Here is an 18,449-nt window from a genome sequence, read left to right as displayed (position 1 = left end):
GAAGCACCCCCTTGCAGCAGTCTTCCTTGCCAAGGGGTAGATGTTCCGCAGTCTGGCGCTTTTTTGAGGAAAGTGGGGACGATAAATTTGAATTAAAGCACAAATACCCAGCCACCCACCCACAGACCATTGCACTAAATGTGCACCTTTTCACATTACTGGCCCTGGAAATTTTGCCATTTAGGTTTGTGGAAACGGAGGCTTTCCGCAGCCTGATGTACTCTGTCCCCAGCCGCCAATATTTTTCACAGTGTGCAGTCCCAGCCTTACACCAGCATGTGTCCCATAACATCACCCGTGCCCTGACCAACGCAGTTATTGGGAAGGTCCACTTAACGACTGACACATGGACAAGTGCTTTTGGCCAGGGACACTACATTTCCCTGACGGCACACTGGGTAAACATTGTGGAGGCCGAGAGCGAGTCGTACCCTGGGATGGCACAGGTGCTACTGACGCCAAGGATTGCGGGCCCTACTTCCATCAGTGTTTCTGCCGCCACCTACATTAGTGGCTGCAACCGCCTTTCTCCTCCTCTGCCTCCTCCTCCACTTCCACCTCTGAATTATCACCTTGCAGCACCAGTCAGCCATCAGTCAGTAGCTGGAAGCAGTGTAGCACTGCAGTGGGGAAGCGGCAACAGGCCGTGCTTAAACTGATATGTTTAGGGGATAAGGGACCAGATTGAGCTGTGGCTCTCGCCACTCAACCTACAACCAGACATGGTTGTGTCTGATAATGGCCGTAACTTGGTGGCGGCTTTGGAGCTCAACAAGCTCACACACATACAATGCCTAGCCTACGTGTTCAACCTAGTGGCTCAGCGTTTTCTCAAAACCTACCCCAATTTGCCTGAGCTACTGGTGAAGGTGCACCGCATGTGTGCCCATTTTCACAAGTCATCAACAGCTTCCGCCAGCCTGGCAGCGCTGCAGCAGCGCTTGCAATTGCCAGCTCACGACTGTTGTGCGACATGAGCACGCGCTGGAACTTGACGTTGCACATGTTGGCCAAGCTTTGTGAGCAACAGAGGGCAGTAGTGGAATACCAGCTGCAACATGGTAGTCACTTTTCTAGTCAGCTTCCACTCTTCACAAGCAACAAGTGGGCATTGATGTATGGTGAGCGGCGATAACGCTATTATCAGCGTAACCATCCCACTTCTGTGTCTACTCAAACGCTCGCTAATCACAATGCTCGCTGCAAACGCTTTGCATGTGGAAGAGGTGGAAATGGGGGAAGAAAGTACACAGGGTGATAGCCAGACCACCCTCAGTTCGTCATCTCAGTGCGAATTGAAAGATGAGGAGGAGGAGCAGGAGACAGTTGCCTCCGCTACAGGAGGTAGTACCCATGGAAGTTTTATTCCATCTGTACAGCGTGGATTGGTAGATGAGGAGGAAGAGGATGAGGAGATTGAGAGTCATCCTCCTGATGAGCACAGAGAAGTCTTGTCTATTGGGACTCTGGCACACATAGCTGACTTTATGTTAGGCTGCCTTTTCCATGTGTTCCCTTCGTCTCCCCTCCTCGGTTGGCCATGGAACTACGTAGTATGAAGCAAGCGTTGTCAGGTGTAAATTTTTGGAGCAAATTTTCCTCAAGGACCTTCTGGTGTTGCACCATTTTGCTTGTCCTCTCCACCACAGGAATGAAAAATGAGAAGTTCTCTTTGCAGCTGGGGTCGAGAAAGGGAAAACAACCAGTAATCGGTGTTGCCCAAAATGCGTACAACGCTGGCCAAACATTGTACGCATTTTTTCCAACGCATTTTGGCCAACACTGATTACTGGTTGTTTACCCTTCTCGACCCCAGCTGCAAAGAGAACTTCTCATTTTTCATTCCTGTGGTGGAGAGTAGAGATGTCGCGAATATAAAATTTTCCATTTGCGAACGGCGAACGCAAATTTCTGCAAATGTTCGCGAATGTGCGAACCGGGCGAACCGCAATAGACTTCAATAGGAAGGCGAATTCGAAAACCCACAGGGAATCTTTGTGGCCACAATAGTGATGGAAAAGTTGTTTCAAGGGGACTAACACCTGGACTGTGGCATGCCGGAGGGGGATCCATGGCAAAACACCCATGGAAAATTACGTTGTTGACGCAGAGTGTGGTAAGTTGAAATCGCAATGCGATTTATAGAACTGAATTAATCGCATTGCGTTTTCAACTTTCTCAAATCTGACAGTACATTCTAGCATGGAGTCGTTCCCATGGGGACGCTCCATGAGCACGGAAGTCGGCAGAAGTTCTAAGTTGAAATCGCAATGCCATTAATTCAAGTTCTATAAATCGCATTGCGACTTCAACTTAAAGCTTCTGCCGACTTCCGTGCTCATGGAGCGTCCCCATCACCATGGGAACGGCTCCATGCTAGAATGTACTGTCGGATTTGAGAAAGTTGTAATCGCAATGCGATTAATGCAGTTTATATTAATCACATTGCGAATTCAACTTAGAGCTGCTGGATTCCTAATGGTTGTATTGCTAGAATATAATGAAGATTGAGAATATAGTGCTATATTCGTTATATTAGTCAATTCTAGCAGTACAACCATTAGGAACTTAGCTCTAAGTTGAATTCGCAATGCGATTAATATAACCTTCATTATTCGCATTGCGATGACAACTTAGATCTGAGTTCCTAATGGTTGTATTGCTAGAATTGACAACGAATATAGCACTATATTCTCAATCTTCGTTATATTCTATCAATATAACCATTAGGAACCCAGCTCTAAGTTGTAATCGCAATGCGATTAATATAACCTGCATTAATCGCATTGTGATTACAACTTTGTGACACTGCAGCTTCAGAATTAATCTAAGATGGATGCTGTCCTTGCTTTTTGATAGGCGGTGGGAGGGTCTGGGAGGAAGGGTATGCTGCTGATTGGCTGGAATGTGTCTGCTGACTGTGAGGTACAGGGTAAAAGTTTGCTCAATGATGACGTATAGGAGGCGAATCGAACATCGCATATGTTCGCCCACCGTGGCGAACGCGAACATGCGATATTCGCCGGAAACTGTTCGCCGGCGAATAGTTTGGGACATCTCTAGTGGAGAGGACAAGCAAAATGGTGCAATACCAGAAGGTCCTTGAGGAAAAATGTCTCCAAAAATTTCCACCTGACAACGCTTGCTTCATAGTACATAGTTCCTTGGACAACCGAGGAGGGGAGACGATGGGAACACACAGCAGGTACAACAGAGGCAGGGCAACACTCTCCAAGGCCTGGGACAGTTTTATGACACCCCGCCAGAACCCTCAACCTAATGCACTGCCTAGTGTCACAAGGAGGGAAACGTTTTGGAAGATGGTGAAGGAGTACATAGTAGACCATGTCAGCATCCTCAGTGATCCCTGTGTGCCTTACAACTATTGGGTGTCCAAGCTGGACACGTGGCACGAACTGGCGCTCTATATACAAGTAAATATACAGGAAAGAATATTTCCTAACATTTTTTCCCCTAAAATCGATTTTATCTTCGGTTTTGTGCGTATTATTGTCAGTCTGTAAAAGTGGCGTACTATGTGGACAACATCGTTCCCAGCAGCGACCTGGGAGTCCAAGATGCATCAAGACATCCTCCCCATGCTGTTCCAAAACCATTTCAGTGGTGTTTCCATCAATTTATCACCTTTTCCTATGAATCAGACACCCTTCCCTCTTCAGAGCAGAGGGTGCCTGGTTTAATGCTCGGTTTCCCCTATTGACTTCCATTGTGCTCAGGTGCTCGGTAGAGCACCCAAGCATCCCGAGGTGTTCTACTCGAGCACCCTAGCACTTTGGTGCTTGAATAACACTGTTACTACATGAGGAATGCAATTTTCTGAAGTGAGACAACCCCTTTAAAAACCTTGACTTAGCACCTTCTAGAAGGCTAGGCGATGGGGTTAGATCCTCCCCTAGTTCAGTCTTGTGGGAGAGAATTCTAGTATTAGCTGAGGAAGTGAGAGGAGCTACATGTGCTTACTCATCAGAGGGCTAGGCCTACATTCCAGAGAATCACTATCTCTGAGATATTTGGATCAAGAAAGCCATCTCTACTTTACTGTACTCCAGAAAAAGAGAGAGAAAAGAAGAACAAGAAGGTCCAGAATCCGCATGGCTAAGCATTGGATTCAGTCAGTAAGGTATTCACTGTAAATTGCTGAAGCACCCTTCTACACTTTGATATCTTCCTGGCCAGTGGCATAACTACCGGGGAAGCAGCTGCTGCTTCGGGGCCCGGAGCCCCGGCAGCGTGTGTGACAGTTTATTTTCAAGTTAGTTAAATATCGTGTTCAGGGCCCCTTCACAGCAGCGGCTGACCAGGCTCCCTCGCTAATTTGATCTAATCTTACTGTCTCCTAAAGTCTCCTGGTGTGTCTGGGATTCGAACCCACAACCTCCAATATATCAGTGGCAAAGCATTAACCCACAAAGCCATAAAAGCTGCATTGCAACTGATTGAAAAAATATGAGACTTCTACTGTTATAGCTGGCTAAGTGTACATCTATACACATGACAGCTGCCCCAACACACCTAGCACTGCTATATCTGTATATGACAGCTGTCCCAGCACATACTATATCTCTATATATGAGCAGCTGTCATGTGTATAGATGTACACTTAGCCAGCTATAACAGTAGAAGTCTCATATTTTTTCAGTCAGCAGCAAGGCAGCTGGTATGGTCTTGTGGTTAAATGCTTTGCCTCTGAAGCAGAAGGTTGTGGGTTCGAATACAAGCACTGACATACAGGGTGGGACACAGGAAGAGGCTGCATTGCATCGCTGACATGGAGGTAAGTATAAGTGTTTATTATTTTTTTTTAATACCCGACTGTTACTGCCATGGGGGAGCGGGAGGCACCTATACTGGCATCTGGGGGGGAGCGGGAGGCACTTGATACTGGCACATGGGGGGAGGGGGGTTGGCAACTGATACTGGCACATGGGGGGAGGGGGGTTGGCACCTGATACTGGCACCTGGGGGGGAGGGGGGGTTGTCACCTGATACTGGCACATGGGGGGGAGAGGCATCTGATACTGGCACATGGGGAGGAGAGGGGTTGGCACCTGATACTGGCACATGGGGGGGAGGGAGAGAGGCACTTGATACTGGCACTTTTTTGTGAGGGGGGGGGGGAGATGGCACTATGATGGCACTATGATACTGGCACCTGGGGGGGAGGGGGGGTTGGCACCTGATACTGGCACATGGGGAGGAGTTAGGCACCTGATACTGGCACATGGGGGGAGAGGGGTTGGGACCTGATACTGGCACATGGGAAGGGGGGAGGGAGAGAGGCACTTGATACTGGCACTTTTTTGTGGGGGTGGGGGGAGATGGCACTATGATACTGGGACATAAGGGGGAGGAGAGAGGCACTTGATACTGGCATGTGGGGGGGTTTGGCACTTGATACTGGCACATGGGTGGATTTGGCACTATGATACTGGCACATGGGGGGGAGAGGCACTTGATACTGCCACTTTTTTTTGGGGGGGGGAGATGGCATGTGGGGGGGTTTGGCACTTGATACTGGCACATGGGTGGATTTGGCACTATGATACTGGCACATGGGGGGAGAGGCACTTGATACTGCCACTTTTTTTTGGGGGGGGGGGGAGATGGCACTATGATACTAGGACATGGGGGGGAAGAGAGAGGCACTTGATACTGGCACATGGGGGGGTTTGGCACTATGATACTGGCACATGGGGGGGGAATGAGAGAGGCACTTGATACTGGCACATGGGAGGGGGAGATGGCACTATGATACTGGGACATGTGGGGGGGGAGAGAGGCACTTGATACTGGCACATGATAGGGGGCCACTATGGGGACACTTACTGGCACATTATTGGGGGGCATTATGGGGGACACTAGGCCAGCAGCCTATCAGAGGCCGGACACTGAGGGGCATCTACTGGGGCACTATATATGGGGCATTTTATACTGGTACATTATGGAGGGCACTAGCAGGAAGGGAGGAGAGGAGCACTATGGGGGAATTTACTGGGGGCACTATATAGGGGTATTTTATACTGGCACATTATGGGGGCACTATGGGGACATTAGCTCAACTGGGGGCATTACAAGGGGGTATTTTTGCACTGTCACATTATAAGGAGAATTATTACTACTGGGGGGGGGGCATTATGGTAGGCTTTATTACTCCCCCATGGTATGACCCCCTAGTAGCAGCACCGGCCTCTCCCTGCTCTGCTATCCCTCTGCCCTTTCTCCAAATTCTTATTATGAAATCTTTCTCATTAGGATAAAACACAATATCAGCTCCGCCGAGCCCCCGGCCAAAGTGTGGAAGTGGTGTCCGAGATCCCCAAGGGCCAAGTAACTGTAAATGTTCATATGAAATATGTTTATGTTATACACATATAGCCTACACTGTGCCCCACAATGTACAGTATACCGCTGAGGGGGGCCCTTACAAATATTTTCTGTGGGGCCCAGTCACTTCTAGTTACGCCCCTGGTCCTGGCCAGATGTATCTTTCAGCTGGGAATTACAGTCAAGCTTAGAAGAATATCATTACCAGCCTTAGATTCTGCAGAGATAGAGATTCAGGAAAGATAGAGGGAAGGAGCACTACTACCCCCGCACTTGCTAATATCCATAGATTTCTATCTGGCAAGATTTGCATTGTGAATTATTTGGAATTGTACTTGATACTGTTGGATGTATTATAACTCTCATTCTGCACTTTAATAAAGAAAGACTTGCTTATTTTCTGACTGTTCTGGTTACTGACTCCAGACCTGTTAATTGGCATAGTGCTGTCAAAAAAATTAAATAAATTGGTGATAAGATTTATTTATTTTTGTGATATCTACAGTTCTTGAGGTGGAGCTAAAGAACACAATCCGGACGTGCACCCATTTTTGCCAGTTTTAGACAGAGTGCTGTAGTCTAATAGTTTTAAAATTACTGTTAATTGGCATAGCCCATATGTCTCCTGCCTTGCAGCCATACCAAACTCATACCACTTAGGGTACCCTAACTACAATCAGGCAGGAGCCCCAACATCAGAATGTGCATCGGGGGAAGAAAGAATGCACCCTCCTATCACTGCCCTGGCCCAAGGGAGCATTGGTGTGAAGATTGCCACTATGAATAATTATTGCAGCCAGAGCCACTACCACTCTCATCCTCCTCTCCACTTCTCCTGGGCTTGCGCTATACTGCAAATAGCTTGTTATATTCTCATGCCTTCCAGGTGACAGAACCAGAACCAGGAAGGAATAATCATATAGACTGAATTTTACCTGATGAAGTGTCAGATACGGTTTCTTCAGGTCTAGAATGTGCAGGTTTCCAATGATTGGTAACGGTCTGGGTCCGGGGGGCAGATTATAATGAGCGTTTCTTTTCCGTCCATAGAAAAACACGGCAAGAAAAAGGCACAAAATGATGGACAGAACCAGCGTGATGGGATCAGAGGCATTCATGGTGGTTTCTATGGAAAAACAAATATAACCATGATTGCATACAGGACGGTAACGGACAGCATTTTATTTCTGTAGCAGAGTTTGTCATTAGCTATAATCAATGAAAATGTGATGTGTTATTTTGGCTCTACATAGGACTGTAGATAAACTACACTTGGGGTCATTTACTAACGATGAACACAACGGTCTTAGTAAAACCCCACTGGAGGCAGATCTGACCAATTTATTAAGAGGTGCACATCTCTTATTAAATGTGTTGCATCTTCTACTGTCCAAGCAACTGAATTGCTGTATTTATCTATCTATCTATCTATCTATCTATCTATCAACTATTTATTATCTATCTATCTATCTATCTATCTATCTATCAATCATCTGTCTATCTGTCTGGCTATCTATCTATCTATCTATCTATCATCTATCTCATATCTATCTATCAACTATTTATCTATCTATCTATCTATCTATCTATCTATCTATCTATCTATCTATCTATCAATCATCTGTCTATCTGTCTGGCTATCTATCATATATTTATTATCTATCTATCTATCTATCTATCTATCTATCTAATGCCACCACACAGAATATAATACCTTCCAGCAGTGCCAAATAGTGTCAAGCAACTTAAGCAGGGAGGAATGATAACTTCAGATGGAAAAAAATGACGAATATTCAAAAAAATGAATATATAGCACTATTTATTCTATAGTGCTAAATATTCCTTTTTGACCCACACCTGTATTGATCACGTAATATTCGCATAATACGCAATCATTACATTGCCGATTTTTCGGAGTAAAAATAAAAGTTGAATATGACGAATATTCGAATTCGCAAATATTCAATGAATATTTTACAAAATATTTGCGAAATATCGCAAATTCAAATATAACCCCTGACGCTCATCACTAGTGACAAATAAATACCACAGTGCAGGACAAAATATCTCTCCAACAGCACCAAATAAATACCACGTGCAGCACAACATACCTCTACAACAGTGCCAAATAACAGCACAACCATAGCCACACATACAGGCAGTAACATTGTCCCCATTTCTTACTTGTCTTGCAGACTGGCAGGACAGGACACCAGTAGTGAGGCTGGAGTTATAGGGAAATCCTTTTTCTGCAGGTCCCCTTTATACTATTAGATGGTCAAGGACCTAGGACCTTTGATGATCCCATCAAAGGTCCTGTCCCCTCCTTAACACTGAATTGCATTCACTATTGGAGACTGAGGACCTGTGCTGATTATGTCATCACCGGTCCTTGAACTTTCGTAGGCTCGGAACTGCATTTGTGCAGTTTCTGTTTAATTATGTCAGACTGCAGAGACCACCAGATGCAAAATATGCCCAGTAGGGCAGATTACTAGTCTGGGCCTGTTCTTACCCCCACATCATCAGCATTCATCCGTGGGAGATAATCCAATCCTATAGAGGAAATCTGGAGTTTTTAACATCTTGAAATAGTTTTAAAGGAGTTCTTCTGTAAGCGTGTACAATGTGAGTAGCCACATGTGCAGTGACCAGGATCTGGTACGCTGATGCCACTAATGCAGTGGGTCAGGAAATTGGGAAGTTTAATGTTCTGTATTTGTCGTGACGCCAATTGCAGCGTGCGCAGGATACTATCACAGGGCCCTTCAAAGGTGTTATAACTCACTGTCATGGAACCATGAACCAGACGTACAACAAGAGATGAGTGGAAATAAGAAGGCTTTATTGAAAATAAAGCTGTAAGGCAAAAGTCCAAACGGATGGCTAAACCGAAGCAGGGTCTTGCGAAACCAGAGATCAGGAACCAGAAGGGAAGTCAGATGAAGCCAGGATCAGGAACCAACAGGGTAGTCAGACGAAGCCAGGATCAGGAATCAGCAGGGTAGTCAGACGAAGCCAGGATCAGGAACCAGAAGCAGCAGCAGTCTTAGAAGCATGTGAGCACAGGAGGACCAAGCAGGGAACTGAAGCCACAGACCTCCTATATATGAGCTAGGCATCCAGCTCCTCCCAGTGGGAAGGAGGAGCCGCAGGGTGGGAGGCTACAAGAAACCCAGAAACCAAGATGGCCGCCAGCACATGTCAAACAAAGGAGAACAGCAAGGAGGTAAGACCATGACAGTACCTCCCCCTCAAGGGCCCCTCCTCCGCGGAGTAAGGAACGGTTTCTGAGGGAAGCGTGCGTGGAAGGCTCGGAGCAAGGCAGGAGCATGGACATCTGCGGAGGGAACCCAGGAACGCTCCTCTGGACCATAACCACGCCAATGGACCAAAAACTGCACCCGGCCGCGGACCAGGCGTGAGTCCAGGATATTGCTCACCTCATACTCCTCACGATTGCCCACTTGGACCGGACGAGGCCGAGGAATCGAGGAAGTGAAACGATTACACACCAGTGGCTTCAAGAGGGAGACATGAAACACGTTGGAGATCCGCATGCCAGGAGGAAGCGCAAGGGCATAGGCTACCGGGTTTACCCTGCGAAGAACTCGGAAGGGACCAACAAAGCGAGGCGCCAGCTTGGGAGTGGGCACTCGAAGGTTGAGGTTGCGGGTGGACAACCATACGCGGTCTCCGACCTGGTAGGAAGGAGCGGGCGCTCGTCTGCGATCAGCCTGGAGTCTCTGGCGCTGCGCAGAGACCTCAAGGGACCTCTGGATCTGTACCCAAGAAGCACGTAGGACGGAAAGGTGATCCTCCACAGCCGGAATATCCTGGGGAGAGAATACCTCCGGTAACACGGCAGGTTGGAACCCATAATTGGCCATGAAGGGAGACGTCCCAGAGGAAGAGTTCACCGCCGTGTTCCTGGCAAACTCAGCCCAAGGCAGGAGGTCAACCCAATTGTCTTGGTGATCGGAGACATAGCAACGAAGGAATTGCTCCAAGGCCTGATTGGATCGTTCTGCGGCCCCATTGGACTGAGGGTGGTAGGCCGATGAGAAAGAGAGATGAATCCCCAACTGGGAGCAAAAGGCGCGCCAGAACCTGGACACAAACTGACTCCCCCGATCCGACACAATCTCCTTGGGCAAACCGTGCAACCGGAAGACCTCCCTGGCAAAAATCGAGGCCAACTCTTGTGCAGAGGGTAACTTCTTGAGAGGTACACAGTGGCACATTTTGGAAAACCGATCCACTATCATGAGAATGACCGTATGGCCTCGGGATGTAGGGAGGTCCACAATGAAATCCATCCCCAGGTGTGACCATGGACGCTCCCCGGTGGCTATGGGTTGCAAAAGGCCCAACGGAAGGTGCCGAGGGGACTTACTCTGGGCACAAACGGAGCATGCTGCTACATATGCGGCGATGTCGGAACGTAGAGAAGGCCACCAGAACAGACGTGAAACAGCCCAGGACAGCTGATTCTTTCCAGGATGCCCCGCGGCCTTGGAGTTATGGTAGGTTCGCAACAACCGAGTGCGCAACTCCTCAGGCACAAAACACCTGCCGTTGGGTCTCCCAGAGGGAGCACCAGATTGAGCCACCAAAATCTGCTCACCCAGGGGAGAGGTCAGGCTGGTGCGAATGGCGGCCAGGATCTGATTCGGAGGTATGACCGAAGTCGGAATCGACTCCCCCCCGGACAGCTCGGAGTACTGCCGTGATAAGGCATCCGCTCTGATGTTCTTGGAACCGGGTAGGTAGGAGACCACGTAATTAAAACGTGACAAGAACAGAGCCCATCTGGCCTGACGTGGTGTCAATCTCTTGGCCTCAGAGAGGTAGGTCAGATTCTTGTGGTCCGTCAGGATGAGAACCGGAACCACCGAGCCCTCGAGCAAGTGCCTCCATTCTTTAAGGGCCTGCACGATGGCCAATAACTCCCTGTCACCAATCTGATAATTGCACTCCGCGGAAGACAGTTTCTGGGAGTAAAACCCACAAGGAAGCAGAGGACCCTCTGGTGTTTCTACGCTGAGACAGGAGGGCGCCTACTCCCGTCTCAGACGCGTCCACCTCGAGGACAAACGGCAACCCAGGGTTGGGATGCGACAGAATCGGAGCCGACACAAAGGCGGACTTTAGAGCCTCAAAAGCTCGGATGGCCTCGGGCGGCCAGACCTGGGGATTACTGCCCTTCCTGGTCAGATCCGTGAGAGGCTTGGCTAGCATGGAAAAGTCCCTGATGAACTTCCGATAATAATTGGCGAAGCCCAAAAAGCGCTGCAGGGCACGAAGACCACTGGGCTGGGGCCACTGTAAGACAGCCGAAACCTTCTCAGGATCCATGGAGAACCCCTCAGCGGAAATGATGTAACCTAAGAAGGTTACCTGGGATCGGTGAAATTCGCATTTCTCAAGCTTACCGAACAGCTTGTTCTCTCGTAACCGTTGCAACACTCGTCTGACATCCAGAATGTGGGCCTCCATGGATTCAGAATATACCAAGATGTCATCCAAATAGACCACCACACACTGCTGCAACAGGTCACGGAAAACATCGTTGATGAATTCCTGGAAGACTGCGGGCGCATTGCACAACCCAAAGGGCATAACCAAGGATTCATAATGACCGGTCCTGGTGTTAAACGCGGTCTTCCACTCATCGCCCGCCTTGATCCTTACCAGGTTATATGCCGCCCTCAGGTCGAGTTTGGTAAAGACCGTGGCCCCTTTGAGGCGATCGAACAGCTCGGAAATCAAGGGTATCGGGTAAGCGTTCTTGATCGTGATGCGATTGAGACCCCTGTAATCGATGCAAGGCCTCAACTCACCGCCCTTCTTTTTCACAAAGAAAAATCCAGCCCCTGCCGGGGACGAGGATTTGCGAATGTGTCCGCGTGAAAGCGCCTCCCTCACGTACTCCTCCATGGCCTCATTCTCCGCTACCGACAGTGGATAGACTTTGCCACGAGGAGGAACGGCACCAGATTGTAACTCTATGGCACAATCGTATGGGCGGTGCGGAGGTAGGGCAACCGCACGCACCTTATCGAATACATCCCGGTACTCCTCGTATTCAGGAGGCAACAGAGAGTCCGAGGAAGTACACAGCAACTTGACAGGCCCATGGATTCAACTAGCCCCACACTGCGGTGACCACGAGAGGATCTCGGCCGATCTCCAATCGAAAGTCGGATTATGCTTCTGGAGCCAGGGGTACCCCAAGACCACCGAGTAGTGTGGAGACGAAATAACCTGGAGACAGACCGACTCTCTGTGAACGGCACCAATGGCCATCCCCACTGGAAGGGTCTCATGAGTCACGTGTGGCGGCAGAAGGGGTCTGCCGTCTATCGCCTCAAGAGCCAGTGGGGAACCTCGAGGCTGCAGAGGAATGGAATTGGCGGCAGCAAACACACTATCAATGAACAAACCACCAGCACCAGAGTCCACCAACGCCTGGGTCGTCACCGAGCCCCCGACCCAGGAGAGGACAACAGTAATCAGTGGTTTGTCAACACGGGAAACCGGGGACGAGGAGACTCCACCCAAGATCTGCCCCCGACAGGATCTCAGGTGCGAGCGTTTCCCGGACGGTTCGGGCATGCCAACCGAAAATGCCCACCGAGACCACAGTACATGCATCGGCCCTCGCGTCTCCGGAGTACCCTCTCCCCCTCGGACAGGCGAGCAAACCCCAGCTGCATGGGTTCACCCCCAGACAAGTCATCCCCAGGAGGCGTGGGAGGAGAGGGAGGCACGGGTGGGACAGCAAACGTAGGCGCCAATCTGTTAGAAGGCCTCCGCAGGCTCTCCTGAAAGGAAGGTCTCTCCCTGAGTCTGGTGTCAATCAAAATCAGGAAAGAAATAAGAGACTCGAGCTCCACAGGTAGGTCCTTAGCTGCAACCTCATCCTTCAAGGCATCCGAGAGACCATGAGAGAAAGCAGCGACCAGAGCCTCATTATTCCAGCCCACCTCTGCTGCCAGGGTACGAAACTCAATGGCGTATTCAGCTACGGATCGTGAACCCTGTCTGATGGACATAAGGAGCTTCGCAGCAGAGGCAGCACGAGCCGGCACATCGAATACCTTCCGAAGCGAAGCAACAAAACCGGAAAACTCGGCAACCACCGGATTGTTGTTCTCCCATAAAGGGCTGGCCCAGGCCAAGGCCTTGTCCGAGAGCAGCGAGATCAAGAAGCCCACCTTTGATCTCTCAGTAGGAAAGGCATGTGGCAGCAACTCGAAGTAAATGCCCACCTGGTTAAGGAAACCTCGGCACTGAGTTGGCTCTCCCCCAAAGCGCTGTGGAAGGGGGGCAGAACCGGTCATACCCCGAAACACCGCAGGCGCAGCAACAGGTGTCGGGGTAGACTCTGGCGCAACAACCGGAGCGGCAGTAGGAGCGGGCCCAGGAGCGACAACCGACCCATCGGCAACGGAAGCTAAATGAGCCGTGCGTTCAAGCAGGGTTTGCAACGCCACAGCGAACCGACCCAACAGGTGATCTTGCTGATCAAGTCTGGCAACCAGCGTAGGTAGCGAGGATGGCCCTGTACCGTCAGAATTCATGGCTTGGTCCTAATGTCATGGAACCATGAACCAGACGTACAACAAGAGATGAGTGGAAATAAGAAGGCTTTATTGAAAATAAAGCTGTAAGGCAAAAGTCCAAACGGATGGCTAAACCGAAGCAGGGTCTTGCGAAACCAGAGATCAGGAACCAGAAGGGAAGTCAGATGAAGCCAGGATCAGGAACCAACAGGGTAGTCAGACGAAGCCAGGATCAGGAATCAGCAGGGTAGTCAGACGAAGCCAGGATCAGGAACCAGAAGCAGCAGCAGTCTTAGAAGCATGTGAGCACAGGAGGACCAAGCAGGGAACTGAAGCCACAGACCTCCTATATATGAGCTAGGCATCCAGCTCCTCCCAGTGGGAAGGAGGAGCCGCAGGGTGGGAGGCTACAAGAAACCCAGAAACCAAGATGGCCGCCAGCACATGTCAAACAAAGGAGAACAGCAAGGAGGTAAGACCATGACACTCACGCCCCAGATTAGGAATGCAAGAGTGGTGTAATGGCTTATAATGTCTCTATAGGTGGCGATAATTGTTTCAACGGTGTCTCCTACCTGGGTACGGCTGGACTCCTGGCTCCTGGCTCACTTGCAATAAATTGAGTGTAGTGATAGGAGGAGTAATACAGGGATTTTGCAGCAGAAACTGATGTCCAGACTTTTGGTAAAGTTTAAACTCGACTTTACTGAGGGTAACTTGTATCCAAGCAAGGTACAGCTTTAGTCTTAGGTCCCAGCAGGCTTTGGCAATGGTTGGCAGGAATAAATCTTCTGTTCTTTAAACCTGGAGCTTGCAGGAAAGAACATCTGCTTGTTAGCTCTTTACTGTGGCAGGAATTTGGCTTCTGCACTTTTTTCTATCTTCTGCTTTATGGGGACTGACTAGCTCAGGAGGAATATGGCTTCTCCTGGGTCTCTGGACTTTACTCACAGTTGTATTCTCAGGGAATGCTTTCTTCCTGGAACTGGAGGTTGTCTGCTTGCTTCATCCAGCTGAGGCCGCAGGGCTCAGACTGGGGATTTGATCAATGTCTCTGCATGAGACTAGTGATGAGCGGAAGGGGTCATATTCGAATTCGCGATATTTCGCTACACTCCTCACTAACTTCCTTCTCCACCCAGGTTGTAGGCTGTAGGAATAGTCCACATCTCCACAGAGGGAGAGCTAAGCTGGAATGAACTATTCCAGCTTATAAATACTAAACTGAAACTAAGTCCCTACCAAGCCATTGTTGCCACCTGTTGGTGAACATGGAAAATTACAACATTAATATACATTTAACATGGTTTATGCACATTTGTGAATGACATAATGTAAAACCATATCAGATGACAAGGTAGAGGCTCTTAGGAGATACAGTAGTAGCGGGGTAGAAGAGTTTTGTAACGCAACTCTGGGGTATTACACATGCATGTGATAGTAAGTGTGTGATCTCCTCCTTAGAGAATGTGCAGCCATAGTCTCTCTCATTTCTGTTATAAAAGATCGGTAGACCATTAGGGGCCAAGGATTTTACCTGTAGGGATTGAGTTTAAAACCTTTTTCAAGTTCAGCTATTGTGAAATGTGATAGGAAGGATTCTTGTTCTCCATGACTAAGACAAGGACATGAATGGACTGGAGGAATGATGTTATCAAATATAACCTAGAGGTCACAACCTTCTTTTGTGGGTGATCGTCTTGATTGTAGAGAGCTGGATATAATTTATAAAATTCCTTCACTGTCAGTGGTGTGTAGCATTGGAATGGCCCAACAGAGTGCCAGAGGATTCCCTGGTGGGCCCAGGCTCTGATACCATAGTAGGCTTCAAAGGTCTAGAGAAAAATAACATTTGGAGCTGTTATTGAGCTAATAACTTGCGAGTAGAGTCCAGTTCTTTGAAACTTTCTTTAGAACCCCTATCACCATGGGTGTAATATTTATACGTTATCATCTGGAGGGATTTCACAGTCCTGATATTAAATAGTTTTTTTGTTATCTTTTGCTCAAGAGAGGTGAAATCTTGTACATGTTATTTGGATTTATACATATTATGGAGTATCTCCATTGTTTGCATTTAGGCCACCAATGTGTATGCTCTTGTGAACTCGTGAAACAGAGTTATAAGGTTCATGTAAATGTTCATCATCCCAGCATCTAGACCAGGGAGAGAGGATTTACCCCATGGACTCCTTGGAGGGGAACTTCACATAGATACAGAAGATGGGACAAAAATAATGAAAAGAATGTTGGTGTGGAGGGTGAGAGCAGCCATTATTAGCCTGGAGGGAAACTACATCCTCTATAAAAAACAAAAACAAATAAACAACAAAGAGTGCCGGGGAGACTTCACCTTTTGCACTACCTACCATGATAGGCTCTTAGAAAGGCAAGGGAGAATCACGTTTGGTGTCACCAATAACCAGGAAGGAATTGTCCATAGGTGAATTCCCAAGTCCTCCCAAACTTTAGATAAATCATTCTGAGATCTTATTATTATCTGGCAGCCATCTTTGGTAGCCGCTAACCTAAAAATAAATAGCCAGTGGTTAGGGAGTTTGTATGCTTTAAGCTCCTCCGTGAGGTGCTTGAGCATGCAGCGTTTTGCCAGGGTACTGGGAGTCAAGCAAATCATTAATAATTTCTTCTATCAAACCTCTGAGCCCATATTACATTGCAGGTTCATGCCAACTGCTCCGATACCAGATGGGCATCGAAGCTGCTTCACTCATTCTATGTCTGTAGTAGATCCAGCTTTCCAGCAGTGGGCCCGATCACCAATATCCTGTGTGACTTTTAGGGATATTATTTATTGAAACTCACCTCATCCTGCAGTACTGCAAGGGTTAACCCTCCTTTTGCATTGTGTGCAGTTGCAAGGTTACTTTGCTAATCAGCTATGCTATACCTGTATATGCTGTTTGTTTCATCCTTTGCCTGGACAATAGGTTTCTCTAGGTTGCTAAAAACTACTAAGGTGCTATAATCTGCTTGTCTTCCTGTGTACTGACCTCTGCCTGCTTCTCATATCCTGACTGTCTGCTTCCTGACCTATGTCTGAACACCCTACTGACCCTGAGCTTAGTTGACCTTTGGACTGATTATTGGATTTCCATGAATTTCTTTCCTGAGTCAGCCTGTTGCTGACTATGAGTTTTGCCTGATTCCAAGGTGCTTTGCACCACTGTCAACCACCCCAGGACTACTCCAAAAGGTAGTGGCCTGCTGTATAGGGGTTAAAGGTTGAAGACCAGGGGACTTCCAGGATAACATGCCCACAGTCGAACCACTTGGTTGATCCAGTAGTTCCACACCCATTGATTGTTATAATAACGAGTTTAAGTGTATGATCTGCCTAGCAGCACTCAACAGAAACTTAATGGGTATCTCCTCTGATGTAATCTCTCTGCTTTTATGGTCCTTCGTGTACAGAACATAATAGCATAAAATAAATACTAATGAGAGCTGCAACTTATTATTTTGGCTCCTATTCTCCTGATCCTCCAAATGCAGCAAGGCGTTGTTCAGATGATACTGATAGGAGAGAAACTCATTTTGTATAGCTTAACTGTGTTGCATAAGGCCAGATTGGGTTTCCTCCAGAGCCACTACCCTATGCCCAGTGTGTTTTACATAAGACGTGATATCTGCTAAGTCTCTTATAACTAGAGAATGCACTTTTTCAGGGCTTTTGTGAAAAAGAAATGAGAAACAGGTAGGAAGCCTTCCCTCGTGGCTGCTATGTAGCCTAGTTTCTTCAGGCACCATCTTACAACTGCTAACGGGAGACGCAAGCCTCTTTTTTGCTGAGTTCATTGGGGCATCTCCGTTTTGTTCTCTCCTCAACAGGAAGCATACATCATTTTGAGGTCAGGCAGTAGCAGCTTCTAATGGGAAGTGTAAGAAATATTCTATAAATGTCCCTAGTTTCAATTCCCTACACCTTTTAATATAAAGTGATATCAACTCTTAATTTCACTGGTTAAGACATGTGTATGGGTCCAGAAATACTGGTGTTGATGGCCTACAGGAGCCCAATACCATGGCTTGCATTGTTAAGCTGATCAGTATCGAGTTCCCTTTAGTGTAGACCTCACACAAGCTGTTAGTTATACTTGGAAATGTGCCAAACCTGTTTGTTGTACCATGAGATATGCCGACTCCTGCCCCATAGCCCAACACCCTCCCCCTACCTATGATAGAGAAATAGTCCAGCATTTGGGACTAGAAGGGAAGCTCATCACCACAAACAGAAGAATGACAAGACACTGCAGAGCTCACTGGAAGACCATCTCTGAAGCCACATTGCCAATACTCCAGCTTTCTATCACAAGCAGAGAAAATCTTACCTTTACCCTACTAAACCCATTTTACCTTAGCATGTAACCCTTCCCTCACCCCTATATCAGGAGCATCAACCCCTGCATTGCTCCTAAATTTCCTATTTATCCATTCTCTGCACTTTGTGCGGCCCAAACCCTTGTTTTCCCCCTTTAAGAGTAGGGGCAGTTAGTGCTAGGTGGGGGAGGGGCCACT

General features: G+C 48.0%; 1 protein-coding gene across 1 annotated transcript in view; it reads right to left on the bottom strand.

Annotated features, from left to right (window-relative positions):
* Positions 1-18,449, bottom strand: part of LOC122935130 (cytochrome P450 2K6-like) — a 97,610-nt gene that overhangs the window by 66,595 nt on the left and 12,566 nt on the right. The window contains exon 2 of the mRNA XM_044290896.1: positions 7,281-7,471. Within this exon, the coding sequence (XP_044146831.1) occupies positions 7,281-7,463 (183 nt within the window). The 5' untranslated portion in view covers positions 7,464-7,471. The remainder of the gene's footprint in view (positions 1-7,280; positions 7,472-18,449) is intronic.

Source organism: Bufo gargarizans, chromosome 4 (genome assembly GCF_014858855.1).
Source record: "Bufo gargarizans isolate SCDJY-AF-19 chromosome 4, ASM1485885v1, whole genome shotgun sequence".
NCBI lineage: Eukaryota > Metazoa > Chordata > Amphibia > Anura > Bufonidae > Bufo > Bufo gargarizans.
Note: the sequence above shows the minus strand (reverse complement) of the source record. Positions and strands in the feature narration are given on the sequence as shown.